The following is a 13,296-nucleotide window of genomic DNA, read 5'->3' as shown; positions in this document are numbered from 1 at the left end:
TTCCAACCTCTTCCCTCATGGGTCTCAGCTACAAGATCTTTTGTCTTTGCAAAGTAAATGACAAATGTTGCTGGTTGCTTTTCATGAGCACTGTCTCCCATTTCTTTTTTTTCTTTTTTTTTATAATTCTATCATCATGTCACCGAGCACTATGAGCTGCAGACTACCCAGTTATTCTTTGTTATGAATATGGGAGGGAGGAAAGACTTGAACACTCTGAAAAAGATTTATTGGGTTTCACAACTTTCCTTCGGATCCTCTTCTGCATTGTCAGCCATGTTTTAATGATTGTATGCACTGCTTGCATGCTGTGTCCACCTAGCTTTGCACTCTCTAGGTCTCAAGATCTTGTGCTGCAGAATCTGTCCATCATATCTAGCTATAGGCTCAAGTGCTCTTGCCGCTGCAGTGCAGATTCACTCTGCGACTTTGGATGAGTACAAGTATCAGCCGCAGGCTGAATATTTTTATTTTATTATTGAGTTATCGAAGGAAATTGGTCATGTCACTTTTCTGTTAAAGGAAGGAATTTGATTTCTTTCATAAAGGTGAGGCAATAAAAAATGTGACGCTCTCAGATTCTTCTTAACACAGCTCCGATATTGCATAGCCCAGACGTCAAGGTGGAGACTTTGGTCCATGAAATCAGAGCCTTCCAGTAATAATTACTAGCTCGGGGTGCACATTTACCCATGCCTGATGAAGGCAAAGGCACAATATATGAAAATATCTATGCCATTAAATCAGTCATCACATAATGAAAGCAATATCTCAAAGGAATAAAACAAATTCAATAGACTTTTTGTTTTTTTTACACACCACAAAAATTGACATTATGTGAAGTATTTGATTTGAAGTCGGCACATTGTGTAAATCAATCGCATGCTTGCAGGGCAGCAAACTTCCGCTACACTGATTTTAAGATCATTTATTTACCCGGAACAAAATACAGAGACACAGATGTACAGAAAACACATTCATGCTGCAGTATCCATCAGGTTTCAGTTGCGGCACCCAACATTAAATGTCTGACTCGATTTGTTTTTACAAACTCCCCAGATTGAAAATTCTCAGAAGAGGCATTCTGTGCAATAGCAGCCAAACAAACGAACCAAAGAGATGTTCAAGACTAGAGCTCAGCAAGGTCGGTTCCGACCGAGAGCCCACGTTCTCCAAATTTTGAATATAATACAACACAGTCTTCGTAAAATAGAACGAAGAGCACGTGACAACAGTCCTCAGCATTTTACACAGGTGAACATAAATGTACCACACAAACCAACCTATTTGCCAAACTAAAACAATCAGTGGCACCCATAACACACTACACAGTAAACTGCAGCGGACTGCTAACCAAACTTAACAGGACCCTGTTATCCACATAGGAAATGTACACTCAAATCCCACAAGTGGGGTGGGGGTGTTAAAAGTTTGGAGGAGGGGGCGGAGTTACGAGGGGGCGCGGCAGGCAGTTTACCTCCGCTCAAAGGAAATGTTAAAAATAATAGTTTTAAAATGGTGCCATTTCTTTCATGCTGCTTCTTTCCAAGCTTTTGGAATTCTCATAGCCTCGAACATACCGCCGGTTTATTTATTTAATATTAATTCGCTGGTTGGTATTTTTTGCCAGGACTCGATTCTAAAATGGGGTTTGTGTTCTCTTCTGTGACTCCAACCCAAGTTGAGCCCTTTGTTCCACTTTTTGGCGGCGGGCTTCTCAACAGAAGCCTCCAAAAGTGGTGCCACTCTGTCTGGGTACCACATGGGGTGTGGGAGGGGGTTTAGGCACCCTGGACTGAGTTACCTTGGTAACTCAAGTCGCACTCTTGTGTGATTGGCCCAAGTGGTGAGCCGGCCGGCACACCACTTAGCATGTTTGATTGACAGCTAGGCTGAGTGAATGGGGGTGTGCTGCATAAAAGCAGGGCTTTGGGGACTGGAACTTCAGAAGTCGCCACAGGACCTGAGAATCCGACGAGGGAGAAGCTGAGCCGACCTACCACGACAACACCACCGGTGGAGCCCTGCGGAACCGTCTCACCACTGCCCGACGACAGAGAAGATCTCCCGGCTGGAGAGGCTTCTTCCCCTGACTGGTGGGCACAACCAGTTTACCTTCTTCTCTTCGCACCCCAGACCGGCTTGTGGTCGAATTGCCCATGCCAAGCACCCCGGCAACCGGATAGCCACTTAGCACAGGACCGCGAACTAAAGGACCGTTCCTTTTAACTGAGAACTCTGCGGCTGGTTTCTTCCCTGGCAGTGCAACGACTCCTGTCTTCCTCCCCGACGCGATCCTTTCTTCCCCCGGACAAAGCACCAACTTGAATCCACTGCCAGGAACAACTGCCCCCGCTGGAGTATTCTCACCACTTTAAAGGTAACGTGTCCGCCAGGCCTCCCTTTCTAAAGATTGCTACAAGGTAATAATAACCCCTTAACCTTCTGGACTGGGCTAGCCGCCTTCACCTTCTAACTGATCCCTTTATTTGGTCCAACTCCTTTTTGAACCGTTACAAGACTTTTGTGCACTGCAACCGTGTGACCTTGGACAAATTTCGTTCTGATCCTCTTAAAGTGGATCTGGCCTACTGACTCTAAACTCACAGTGTTACTTGCCTTCCTCTCTTGTTGTGTTTGTGAAAAGTGTTGGGATCTGTTCCAATTTATTCTCTGCTTTTCTCTCCCTTTTTTAAACGAATTATTAGAGTGCCATCTACGTTAAGCGCTCACCGCTGTCTGAAAATAAGTGGGGCTTTACTTAAGACTTGTCTAATATTCTTTTAAGGGAGTGTATATCTTTTAGTGACCGTGTTTTTGAATTGCCTACTATTAGTGCCTGTGTGTTTTTCTAGATGTGGTTTTAAATAAATAATTAGATCTCTTTTACACCAAGCTCTGGTCAGTGTTTACTTGTTCTAATGTGTTCTTTTGACCTATTGTGAATACTCTGTATACTGCCTAACTCTTCTTGAGGGAAGTCTGACTGCTCAGCCACAGCTACCAAGTGAATCTGTGTGGTACAGACTGCTACCAAGTGGGTTTACTGCCAAACACCTGTAGTCTTAAATCTTTTGCAGTGGTCCCAGAGGGAACTGGACAGGTTTCTGCCTAACACTCGGCGAAGCTGGGGGCTATGTAAAGCATTGTCAGGGCTGAGGCAGGCTGGGTCCGAGATCCGGCCAGACATCTGATGCCAGATCTTAGACCTGGCAAGAGCCAACCCATTGACCAGTGCTGAATCTGCCCAAACGTCACAATGATAATGGGTATCCGGTAATATTATCGCCATACATATGGTCGCCGGGAAAAGGCTGTGGTGACTTTACATATGGTAACTATATATATGGGGTCAAGAGGAGCAGGGGTTGCGTGGGTGCCCCCCGCTCCCTTTGAAAAAAATATATATTTGTGGCGGTTGCGGGGATGTCCCCTGCATGTTCAATGTGATAATGTCCCTGCAAACAACGGCCATTTTTGACTACATATTTATGAGACAACATTTTTGCAGGGACATTATCAGATGGAACCTGATAATGGTGACGCCCAAGCACATTAAAACATGCATTAAATCACATGACATCACACGTGAAAGCCTTCAGCCTATCCAAAGCTAATGCACCAGAAACCCAAGACTACATGGCCGCAGCCACAGAAACGCAAACGTAGTGCCTGTAAAGTGTATGTGGTGTGTAGATGCAAGCCTACTTAGAAAATGTTCAGATTCCAAAAAAGCACAGCCCAAATTCCTGCATGTGCGAGGGTTCAGGCTTTCTGCGGGTCTGCTTGCTTGTTTTCCTTTAGCAGTGAACTCCCATTTCCAGCACCCAGTTTGCAGGTCCTCATTTGTTCAGAGGAAAACAGAAGCTCTCACAAAAACGAGCATCTCGCGCACACACGGGACTCCACGAGGAATCTGCGATCTGCACTTCCTGAGTGAACCAGGAGACGGCGGCCGGCCTGCCCCAGAACTCGCACCTACTCCAGGGTGCAGGGGTGTCAGGGTGCAGTGCCGTCGCTAGGGGGCGAGGGGCTCTCAAATCCTGCCCCCTAGACCATCATATTAGCTTGTTATGGACACAAATTTACTTTTCTGAGACAACGCATGTCTTTCACATCATTGACAGTAACCAATTGCAAGGCTGTGTCAACCTTCCACTGAATCACACAGGTTCCTTAAACCCTGAAAGAAGAATACCCCCTATGGCAGCTGACAGCTAGGGGTGGACTGGCCTGTGGGGAACTCTAGAGATGTCCCAGTAGGCCTCTGCACCCTGGGCCTTTTTTTGTGTGGTATTTTCTCATAGGAAAAGGGTTGCCCTTGTTGAAAAAGCGTGATATGGGGTCAGTTTGAGAATTATTTGAAGGGCCTCTTTTGGTTCCCAGTTCACCTCTCCTTACACCCCCCCATTAGGTGTGAACGAACCTGCCAGTCCTCGTTTTTGGGCTCTCTTCATACTGCAACAAGACCTGTGCCTACGGAAGCTAAGGCGGCGGAATAGCAGGCGTAGTCTTTCCTGCTTCCCTCTAGTCATGCTGGTTGAGAAACGTAGGCACTGGTGTTTCGACATTACTACACTTGTGTGCACTTGTTATATTATATGCTGCGCCACACGCAGCTGAGTCACTGCATAATCACTCGAAACCCCCTTTGGAGTTGTCCTGTAAGCCTCCCAAAAAAGGGAGGACTGCCAACAGGGAGGTAGAATATAGCTACGCAGCACTTTAGCAAACAAACATTGGCAATGCCAACAGTTGGGGTTTTATGGAGGCATGGACACGACACTTGTTTTACTCAACTATAATCCCATCTGCGCCCAGAGGCAGCTCGCTGCCAGGCTCCCTTCGGGGATATGCACGGTATAAATATAAAAATCAAATCACAGCCATAGCGGTATTACCTGCCCATTAATGTACACCGGTGCAAAATGCGCACCTAACATCAGTGCCTGGCAAATGCCTATTACTTATACACAAGCCAAAACCGTTGTCTTTGCCAATGCTGGTGTTTACAAGACTTCAGTGAAGGACACGCTGAGTGCTTATAAATGGAGTGGCTGAAGGCAGACTGGGTTTACAACTTCAATTAAGTCATTAACTCACTGAAGACTGCTTTGAAAAAACAAGGGCAAGCACTTAGTGCACATTTTGATAGTAAGGCGTGATTAAAGCGAACGCATAGAGTACCAATGAGTGGGCACTTTGGGTAGTGAGGGGCACGCACTGGTTGGGAAAGGCCATGGGGATTAAGCATGGCCATGGTCAGTCGATAGGTGGCAAAAAACCAAAACAACACCTACATGCTTTGTGTACCTTTTCATGTTGCATCCCCCAACCCCCCAATCTGTACTCGATGCAATAGTGTCAGTTTATAATAGCCCAAACTAAAAATCACCAGGCTGTGCCGACATCATGGCGTGACACTGATGAATACGCGCGGGGTAATTCAGAGCGATTTCTAGCGGTTTTGTTTTTAGGAGAGTGGGGGGGATGCCAACAGATTATCTCGCATTCATATAAAATCATGGCTGTCACCCTAAAGCGCATGGAGGCGGGGTAGAGGGGTTAAACTGAACGGCCGTATTGGCTCGAGAATTTAAAACCAAGCATTGCATATATCACCCTTCTTGGTAGGGCCTAATTATTTTGTTGAGATGTCTTGTTGTTGGCTTTATAACTTAGATAAATGCAACGAAATAGTGTGTGGTTCATTATAAACGAGCCCTCTGTTTTAATAACCTTACTGTTTTTATAAACCGGCTTTATAAATTTGGTTCACATTGCAGTGCTAGAAACATCAAGCTGAGCTGCTTACTTACTTGATAACTGTGCCTTTGGCGCCCCCTGCTGTCGTAAGCATGACTCGAGTGGTTAAACTCACGCGTAGGTCGCCCTGATCAAGCCCCAGCAGCTCGGCGCAGCACTCCAGGGACTGGCTAGATTTGTTCTTCAGGGTACACCCACCTAATGAGCAATTTAAAAAGCATATTAAAATAATAAAACTCAATAGTTACTGTCCAAAACAGTTATGGTTTTTAATAATAAAGTAGCACGTCGTTTAACATGTAACTTTGCAGAAGCACTTGAGTACACAACACTGGCCGTTCAAGGTAAAAAGAGGACCCCGAAGCATTAGTATTCTCACTAAAGAGATTCGAATTCACACATCCGTTAACGCCTTTGAAGGAGAACCCAACCCCCCAATGCGATTCTTCTATGCACACTTAACACAAGGTGCACACACAACATGGACACCCACATTTGCACACAGCAACGTTAGGCAGATTGGCTATTAAAATAGTTTCATAAAAACGACCCCATTTGCTTTACTGCAATCAGGTTCACATGTACTCCTACGTTACATTGTGGCGGGTGAGCAACTGACTTGCTGCGTCACGTATCAGGCAGAACGGCTGGGCCAGATCACGTGGCAGGCTTGATTGGATTACGCATAATGAAAACGGCCACGCGATGCCAGAGTGTGCGAGGACCTTCAACATGCGGGTACTGCATCGGATCTTACACGCTTAAAATATCGATACCATGTTTTAGAAAATTCAGAGGTTTCGTCTAAGTAAGGAAGCTTGATATCCACTTCGGAGAGCACGGCTATACACGTAGAAAATGCCTGCAAAAACAAACAAAAAACAACAGATCTCCCTATTATTCCGCCCAGGAATCGCGTGGGGATTCGGGGAGTAGTTTCCCACGACATCTAGTCATTATCGCCTGGAGACTGGAGAAAACACCTTTTTTTTGTCCCACTATCTCCCACACATTCTAGAACTGGCCTTTATTTATAGAATTATACCAGTCCTAAACTACGTTGAGATTCCTGCTAGATATCTTTGGTGCCAACAAGGTTTTTTTCGGGAGCTATGACTGGACACCCAAGTAATGACAACATCAAGGCCGACTTCAAATCCTCTTGAGTCGAAGTGCTGTGGCGATTTTGAAGTTACCCAATTTAATGGCACTCAACATATGGAGTCTCAACAAAAGGGCTGAGTCGAACCTGCCGACACTGCACATAAACCCCTGAAGCAAGATCTTCATTCACTGAGGAATGTAAACAGCTATGCAAGAAGACATGACACATTAACCAAAAGAAGGAATATACGAGGCTGTAGGAGAAATAAGGACAGGACAAGAAATGGGCACACTCATCTCTCATGTGCCAAACTGAACTATTTGCTTTGAGCGGGGAAGGGGAAAGCTAAAAGGTGTGCAAGTGCCTTTGCTCTGCACAGAGCAGGGAGATAAAAGAGACAGACACCTGTGAGAGGTCAACAATGAGAGGCAGACACAAAGTGGTAGTGTTTTCAACATCAGACATCTTTATTAAAATAAAATGGGTTGGATAAATGCCCATCTGTCCCTATCCTAAACAGTTTCTTGCCTTGGAAACTAAAAAACAGTCTTTGACTCGTCAACATTATATACACCGTCCTTTAAACATTAATCTGACCCTCACACTAAAAGTGAGAAACTAAAGGTTATAAGTAAAGTGTCTCTGGTGTAGGTTTGGTAGAAATTGCTCAAAAACAAATAGACAGACCCAACAAAAATAATCTCCGGATCCAGAAGGTGGTTCCCTTCCCCTGGATATCCCAGGTAGGATGGCAAGGGGGTCTCTTTCAAACAATAGCCCCTTAAGGTTGAGTTTTTTTAGTCTTATTTTTCTTTGTGCTTTAAGGGGGTACAGATTTCGTTAGTCTAGCATGGCAGTTCAGACTAATTTGTCAAAAGATTATTTATGGGTGGTGTCCTGGAACGTTCATGGATTGGGCAGTCCAGTTAAAAGAAAAAAGGTCCTTACCCAATTGAAGTGTCTAAAGGCTGATATAATCCTACTGCAAGAGACCCATTTGTCTAATGTTGACGCAGTAAAGTTTGGTATTTGATGGGGCGGACACATGCTCCATGCGACTTGTAATTCCAGTTCAAGAGGGGTAACTGCCCTGTTTAAAAAGAATTTTCAAGGTAAAATTGTTACATCCAAGTCAGACAAGGAGGGTCGTTGGTTGCTATTCACGTTAGAAATAGAAGATCTAGTGTTCACGGTTTGTAATATATATACCCCGAATATGAATAGTGATGTTTTCTTTCATGGCTTAGGTCGTGAACTGTTGTCTATGGGAAATACGAGAGATTTGTTGATTTGTGGTGACTTTAACCTGGTGGTTGACCTAGCTCTAGATAGGAGTTTTAAAATGGGCAGGGATGGTAGGACAAGAGACAGGGATTCCCTACACTTGTTTATGGATAATTTTGGATTGTCTGATGTTTGGATGTTGAAGAACCCGTGTGGGAGAGAATACACATTTCACTCCAGTGCCATTGATATATATTCTCGTTTACAGTTCATGTTGACAAGTGGTGTGGTGACTCAGAACGTGGAGAATTGTGTGATTGACTATCGTGATTTCTGACCACACACCTATTGTGTTAGATATGTCTCTTAATTATGCCTCTATTAGATCCAGGGTTTGGAGGTTCAACACTATGATTATGAAAGAGGAAGGTTTGAGGGAAATGTTGGTGAAAGAAGCTGAGGAGTATATTAGAACTAACATGAATGGTGAGGTGGGAACCAACATGGCGTGGGAGGCATTCAAATGTGTGATGCGTGGTGCGGCAATCAAATTGTCTGGAATTCGTAAGAGGAAGAATGTTGAGGAAACAGAGAAGTTGAAAAATTCAATTAAGGTTCTGGAGAAGGGGCTAATGTGTAGATTTGATGCAGTGATTTCAACCAAGTTACTGAAAATTAAATATGATTTGAACAAGATTTTGAGTGAAAAAGCAGAGTTAATGTTTTTTAGAACCAAATGCAGGTATTATGAGGGAGGTGAAAAGTGTGGCAGGCTACTGGCCCATAGACTGAAACAGAGGGAGAAGAATAGAACAATTAAAGCTATCAACGGCAGGCAAGGTGTGACCAGAGACCCAGTTGAAATTAATGCCGTATTCAGGAACTTCTATAAAGACTTGGACAGTGAACAATCTCTAATAGACACGGACCAGATGAAGCCATTTTTTGAGTCTATGGAGTTAAGACACTTGTTGGATACGGAGAAAAATATTCTGGAATCAGATTTCTCTCTTGAAGTGAAAAAGGCTGTTTGGAGGCTCAGTTTGGGAAGAGTCCTTGCCCGGAAGGGTTCCTGATATAATTGTATCGAGGGATGACGGAGGAGGTATTGGACCTGATGAGGGGGAATGTTTAAAGATAGTAAACTGAAGGGTTTGCTACCAGCAACTTTGAGACATGCCACAATATCACTTTTGCATAAACAAGGTCGTCCTGAGTTGGATGCTAGTAGTTATAGGCCGATCAGCCTGTTGAATTGCGATTCTAAAATCCTGTCAAAGATCCTGGCGAGCAGTTTGGAGACAATGCTTCCTAGAATAATTAATCCTAGCCAGGCTGGTTTCATTAAAGGAAGGCACTCCTCCATCAACATGAGAAAGCTGCTGCTTACCCTGGAAGTATGTCAAAAGAATGAGTGGGAGGCTGTTGCCTCGTCTCTGGACGCAGAGAAGGCATTTGACCGTGTGAGATGGAGTTTTATGATTAATACCATGGAGAGGATGAATTTTGGTCCTGAATTTTTAAGCTGGATTCAATTGTTGTATACAAACCAGACTGCGGAGGTCAACACAAATGGGATTATATCGGAAAGTTTTGAACTGCAACGGGGGACTAGGCAAGGCTGTTCTTTATCTCCTCTGCTGTTTATAATATCCATTGAACCTTTGGCAGAGGCGATTAGATCTAAATACAAGATAGTGGGAGTCAATTACAATGGAGTATGCCAGAAACTATGGCTGTATGCCGATGATTTTGATGGTCTTCATTGAAGATTTCGGCCTGTTGTCAAATTATAAAGTCAACTAGACCAAATCGGAGGCTCTACCAGGTTCACACTTGACTAATTGTGGAGAACTTGTGAATGTAGTTTTCAGATGGTGTCCGACACAAATGAAGTACTTGGGAAATTGGATCTGCGGGAACCTGAGGACCATGATGGGCCTGCATTTGGATATAATTCTGCAAAAATGAAGATTGGAATTGGACCGTTGGAGTGAGCTTGGCATATCCATTGGCGGCAACATTAATGCTATTAAGATGATTTTAGCTCCAAAGTTAAAATTACATTCTGAATATGATACCCCTGTCTGTAAACGGAAATGGAAAAAGATTTCAAGTATTCTGCAGAACTTTTTATGGAGTAAGAAAACACTGAGATTAAAAATATGAAAGTTGCAGCTGCAAGAGGTCAGAGGGGATTGAATGTCCCAAATTTCGAACTATATCAAGCATTTTCATTGAGGCATGTCCTGCCCTTTTAGGAAGATATGGAAGATGAATGGGCCGTGGCTGAGGCAAAGGGTGCTGGCCCCTTGCGCCCTGGGGCTCTCCTTTCCACTGTCACGACAGATCGGGAAAATGTTTCTGTTCTAACAAGTTTCCTTAGAACCACATGGAGATCATATGAACAGTCTGCCGGGTTTATGCTTGGTAAAACGGGTATGTCATCAATCTGGTTGAACCCGGATATCAAACTGAACAATAAGACCTTGTTCTGACCAGAGTGGTTCGCAGCAGGGACTGTTAAAGTCGAAGATCTTTTCGATGGGACCGCTTGGAAAATATTTTGGATTTTGAAACTAGAGTTTGATTTACCTACAAGTACTTATGGCGAATACAGAAAGTTAAGGAGAGCAGTGAACATTCGATCTTTGGTCATATCTGATTTGGCTCCAACTATTGAAAAGATTGGCAGAAGTGATCATTCAGCATCTAAAATGTATAAAATGTTGAGTGGTTTCACTAATGCTAATGCGGAGCTCCAGGACAAATGGTCTTGCTATCTGAGAGAAGAGATGACTGCAGAGAGGTAGGAATATTAAAATAATGTCCCTGAATGTTGGAGAGAGATCCAGACAAGTAATGCTCTTGAATAGAGTTTTCTGGACACCAGTAAGACTTAAGGAATGAAATTTAACAGAGTCAGACAGCTGTTGGGGATGTGGTCACTTTCGTGGCACTATGGAACATATGCTATGGGAGTGTCACAGGGTGAGGAATTTCTGGTCGGATGTGACAAGGATGATGAACAAGGTTGTCAATGCAGATTTGGAATTTGACTTCGAGACTCTAATCTGGGGGAAATCCACCATGCTGGACAATGTAGGGAAACATCAGATTACATGGATTTTACGTGGGGCCATAATGGCGAAAAAACAGATCCTGAGAAATTGGAAATCAGATGTTCACCCGACGTTGGACGTGTGGATGGAGGAGATGTATCGCACAAGCAATACTGAAAATGTGATATATTCTGTGAAAGGGGAAGGACATATTTTTGATAAAATATGGAAGGCCTTTTTGGATAAGGGCTAGTCAGTCGTTGGAGCTTCCTGTGTAGAGTTAACCTGTATTCAGATAAGTAAATATGCATGTTTCAATTTACTCATTCTATTGTTCATGTCTTTTGCTTCTTGGTTTGTTGCTATGCCAAAGTTTTCTAGAAGGTTGTTTTCAGGTCAATGTTTTGAATTGCTATTGCTTTTTGACTTTTGCATCACAACATTTCTGCCCCCCCCCCTTTTCCCAATATATTTTTCATTATTATTGTATGGATAATTGTCTATTGTATCTCTTTGTTACACTGATTTCTTCTGTTAATATTTAATAATTTGGTTTATATATAAATAGCCCCTTAAGGATGGTGAAAGTGTCTCTTTTAAACCAATCACCTCTTCCAGAGAGCCTCCAAGTATACTCCCCTGCCAGGAAGCCTTTACTAGGTTTATTAAATCCCTTGGTATACTCTCCTGCCAGGTATCCTTTCCCCTGAATGCTTACTGCCTGATGTGCTTCTTTCACCAGGGCTTCTTTAAAATGTTCTCACTGTCTTTTAGTATAGCACAGTTGTATTCCTTCACTGTATATACTGTCTTGGCTTTAGGTCCTACTCGTGCCAACATTCCCCACATTGACATCTCATATATGGAGACGCGTTCAAGTTTGACTTTTTAACTTCTTCAGTTGTATTCATCTGCTTTTGGAACACTTGCTCCAACTTGCCCCGTATTGATATCTCGTATATGGAGATTTGGGCAAATTCTGACTTTGTTTTCTACTTGGTCAGTATTCAAGTTCGTATTGGCTCACATGCCTGTTGGTATGCCCCAGGGGCCCCAACATCTCTCGCCAGACTCACCAGTGTCTGGCAGTGCTTCCAACCCGTGGCACCTTGCTGCGGTGAACCTTGCACCTTGGGATGGTGTTCTCCACTCTGCAGACTTTCTCTCTGCTCTTCTGCTGGCTCCGCGTTCGTCTGCCGGTAAGCATGCTGCTTCTGGACTCGACCACACTGCCAGTAGCTTGGCTGTTGCTGCCGGTTTACCAGCAGTCCTCTTACAGGGCCTGCAGTGTCTTCTGTGACCTTGCACGACTTCTGGAAGTACTGCCTGCAAGCAGCAGTCTGAGAACACCTGCTCTCACCAGCACAGTCCATTCCTGTGCTTCTGCCTTCTCCCGTGGTTTCGCTTCCTCCTTCGGCTTCTCTCTCTCTCTTTTGCAAAAGCGAACACCATTTTCAGATATCTCGCATGGATGGATCTTTTTACAACTAGCATACATGATCAGCTTAGTAGTTCTTGTGATCCATATTAACTCCTTCGTCCTCTTCCGCATCTCAGTATGTGAGGCTTTAAGGGAATTGAAGTCCATAGGATTTATAGGACTTCCAAGGTGATTTTGTTTGGGATTTTTGGTTAGCACAAAAACATCACAGGCAGGAGGTGTTATGTGTGTGATATGTACATATGAAGTGTAAATGGTATTTTTCTAGAATATCTGTCAGGAAGGGGTTTTAGGGTTTTGCTTTACCACTGTAGGGATTTGTATAGTGACAACAGGCCATCAGGAATTAGAAGAGGAACTTTGACCAGGGCTCCGCTCTCCTGCCTTCCGCTCTTGCAAGCGCTCTTGCAGATGGAAGGCTATCAGCCCCCCCTGGTACCTCTTGCACTGCAGCAATAGGACGGTGAGCAGAGAGGAGTGACAAGGGGAGCAAAGAGAGGAGCATCAAATGTATGTCCCTCCGGAAGCCCATCATCCCCTCTACCACATTACCCCACCTTTATTGGCATGGGCAGAAAAGCCCTAATGGTAAAATGGGTGTTGCATATTTTAACTTTACTTGATATACAACACAAGTGCTTGGGCATTTGGTGCCACCCCTTCGCATATGATGGCAGAAATGGAGCATAAAAATGATT

The 13,296-nt window shown here is 44.0% G+C and overlaps 1 protein-coding gene across 8 annotated transcripts in view; it reads right to left on the bottom strand.

Annotated features, from left to right (window-relative positions):
• The window catches only part of MYO6 (myosin VI), a 1,279,197-nt gene that overhangs the window by 710,792 nt on the left and 555,109 nt on the right, over positions 1–13,296 (bottom strand). For all 8 annotated transcript variants that reach the window (XM_069606282.1, XM_069606276.1, XM_069606277.1 and 5 more), the window contains exon 12: positions 5,820–5,964. In XM_069606282.1, the coding sequence (XP_069462383.1) occupies positions 5,820–5,964 (145 nt within the window). The remainder of the gene's footprint in view (positions 1–5,819; positions 5,965–13,296) is intronic.

The sequence above is a fragment of the Ambystoma mexicanum genome, chromosome 4p (assembly GCF_040938575.1).
Source record: "Ambystoma mexicanum isolate Mex_15411 chromosome 4p, UKY_AmexF1_1, whole genome shotgun sequence".
NCBI classification, from domain to species: domain Eukaryota; kingdom Metazoa; phylum Chordata; class Amphibia; order Caudata; family Ambystomatidae; genus Ambystoma; species Ambystoma mexicanum.
Note: the sequence above shows the minus strand (reverse complement) of the source record. Positions and strands in the feature narration are given on the sequence as shown.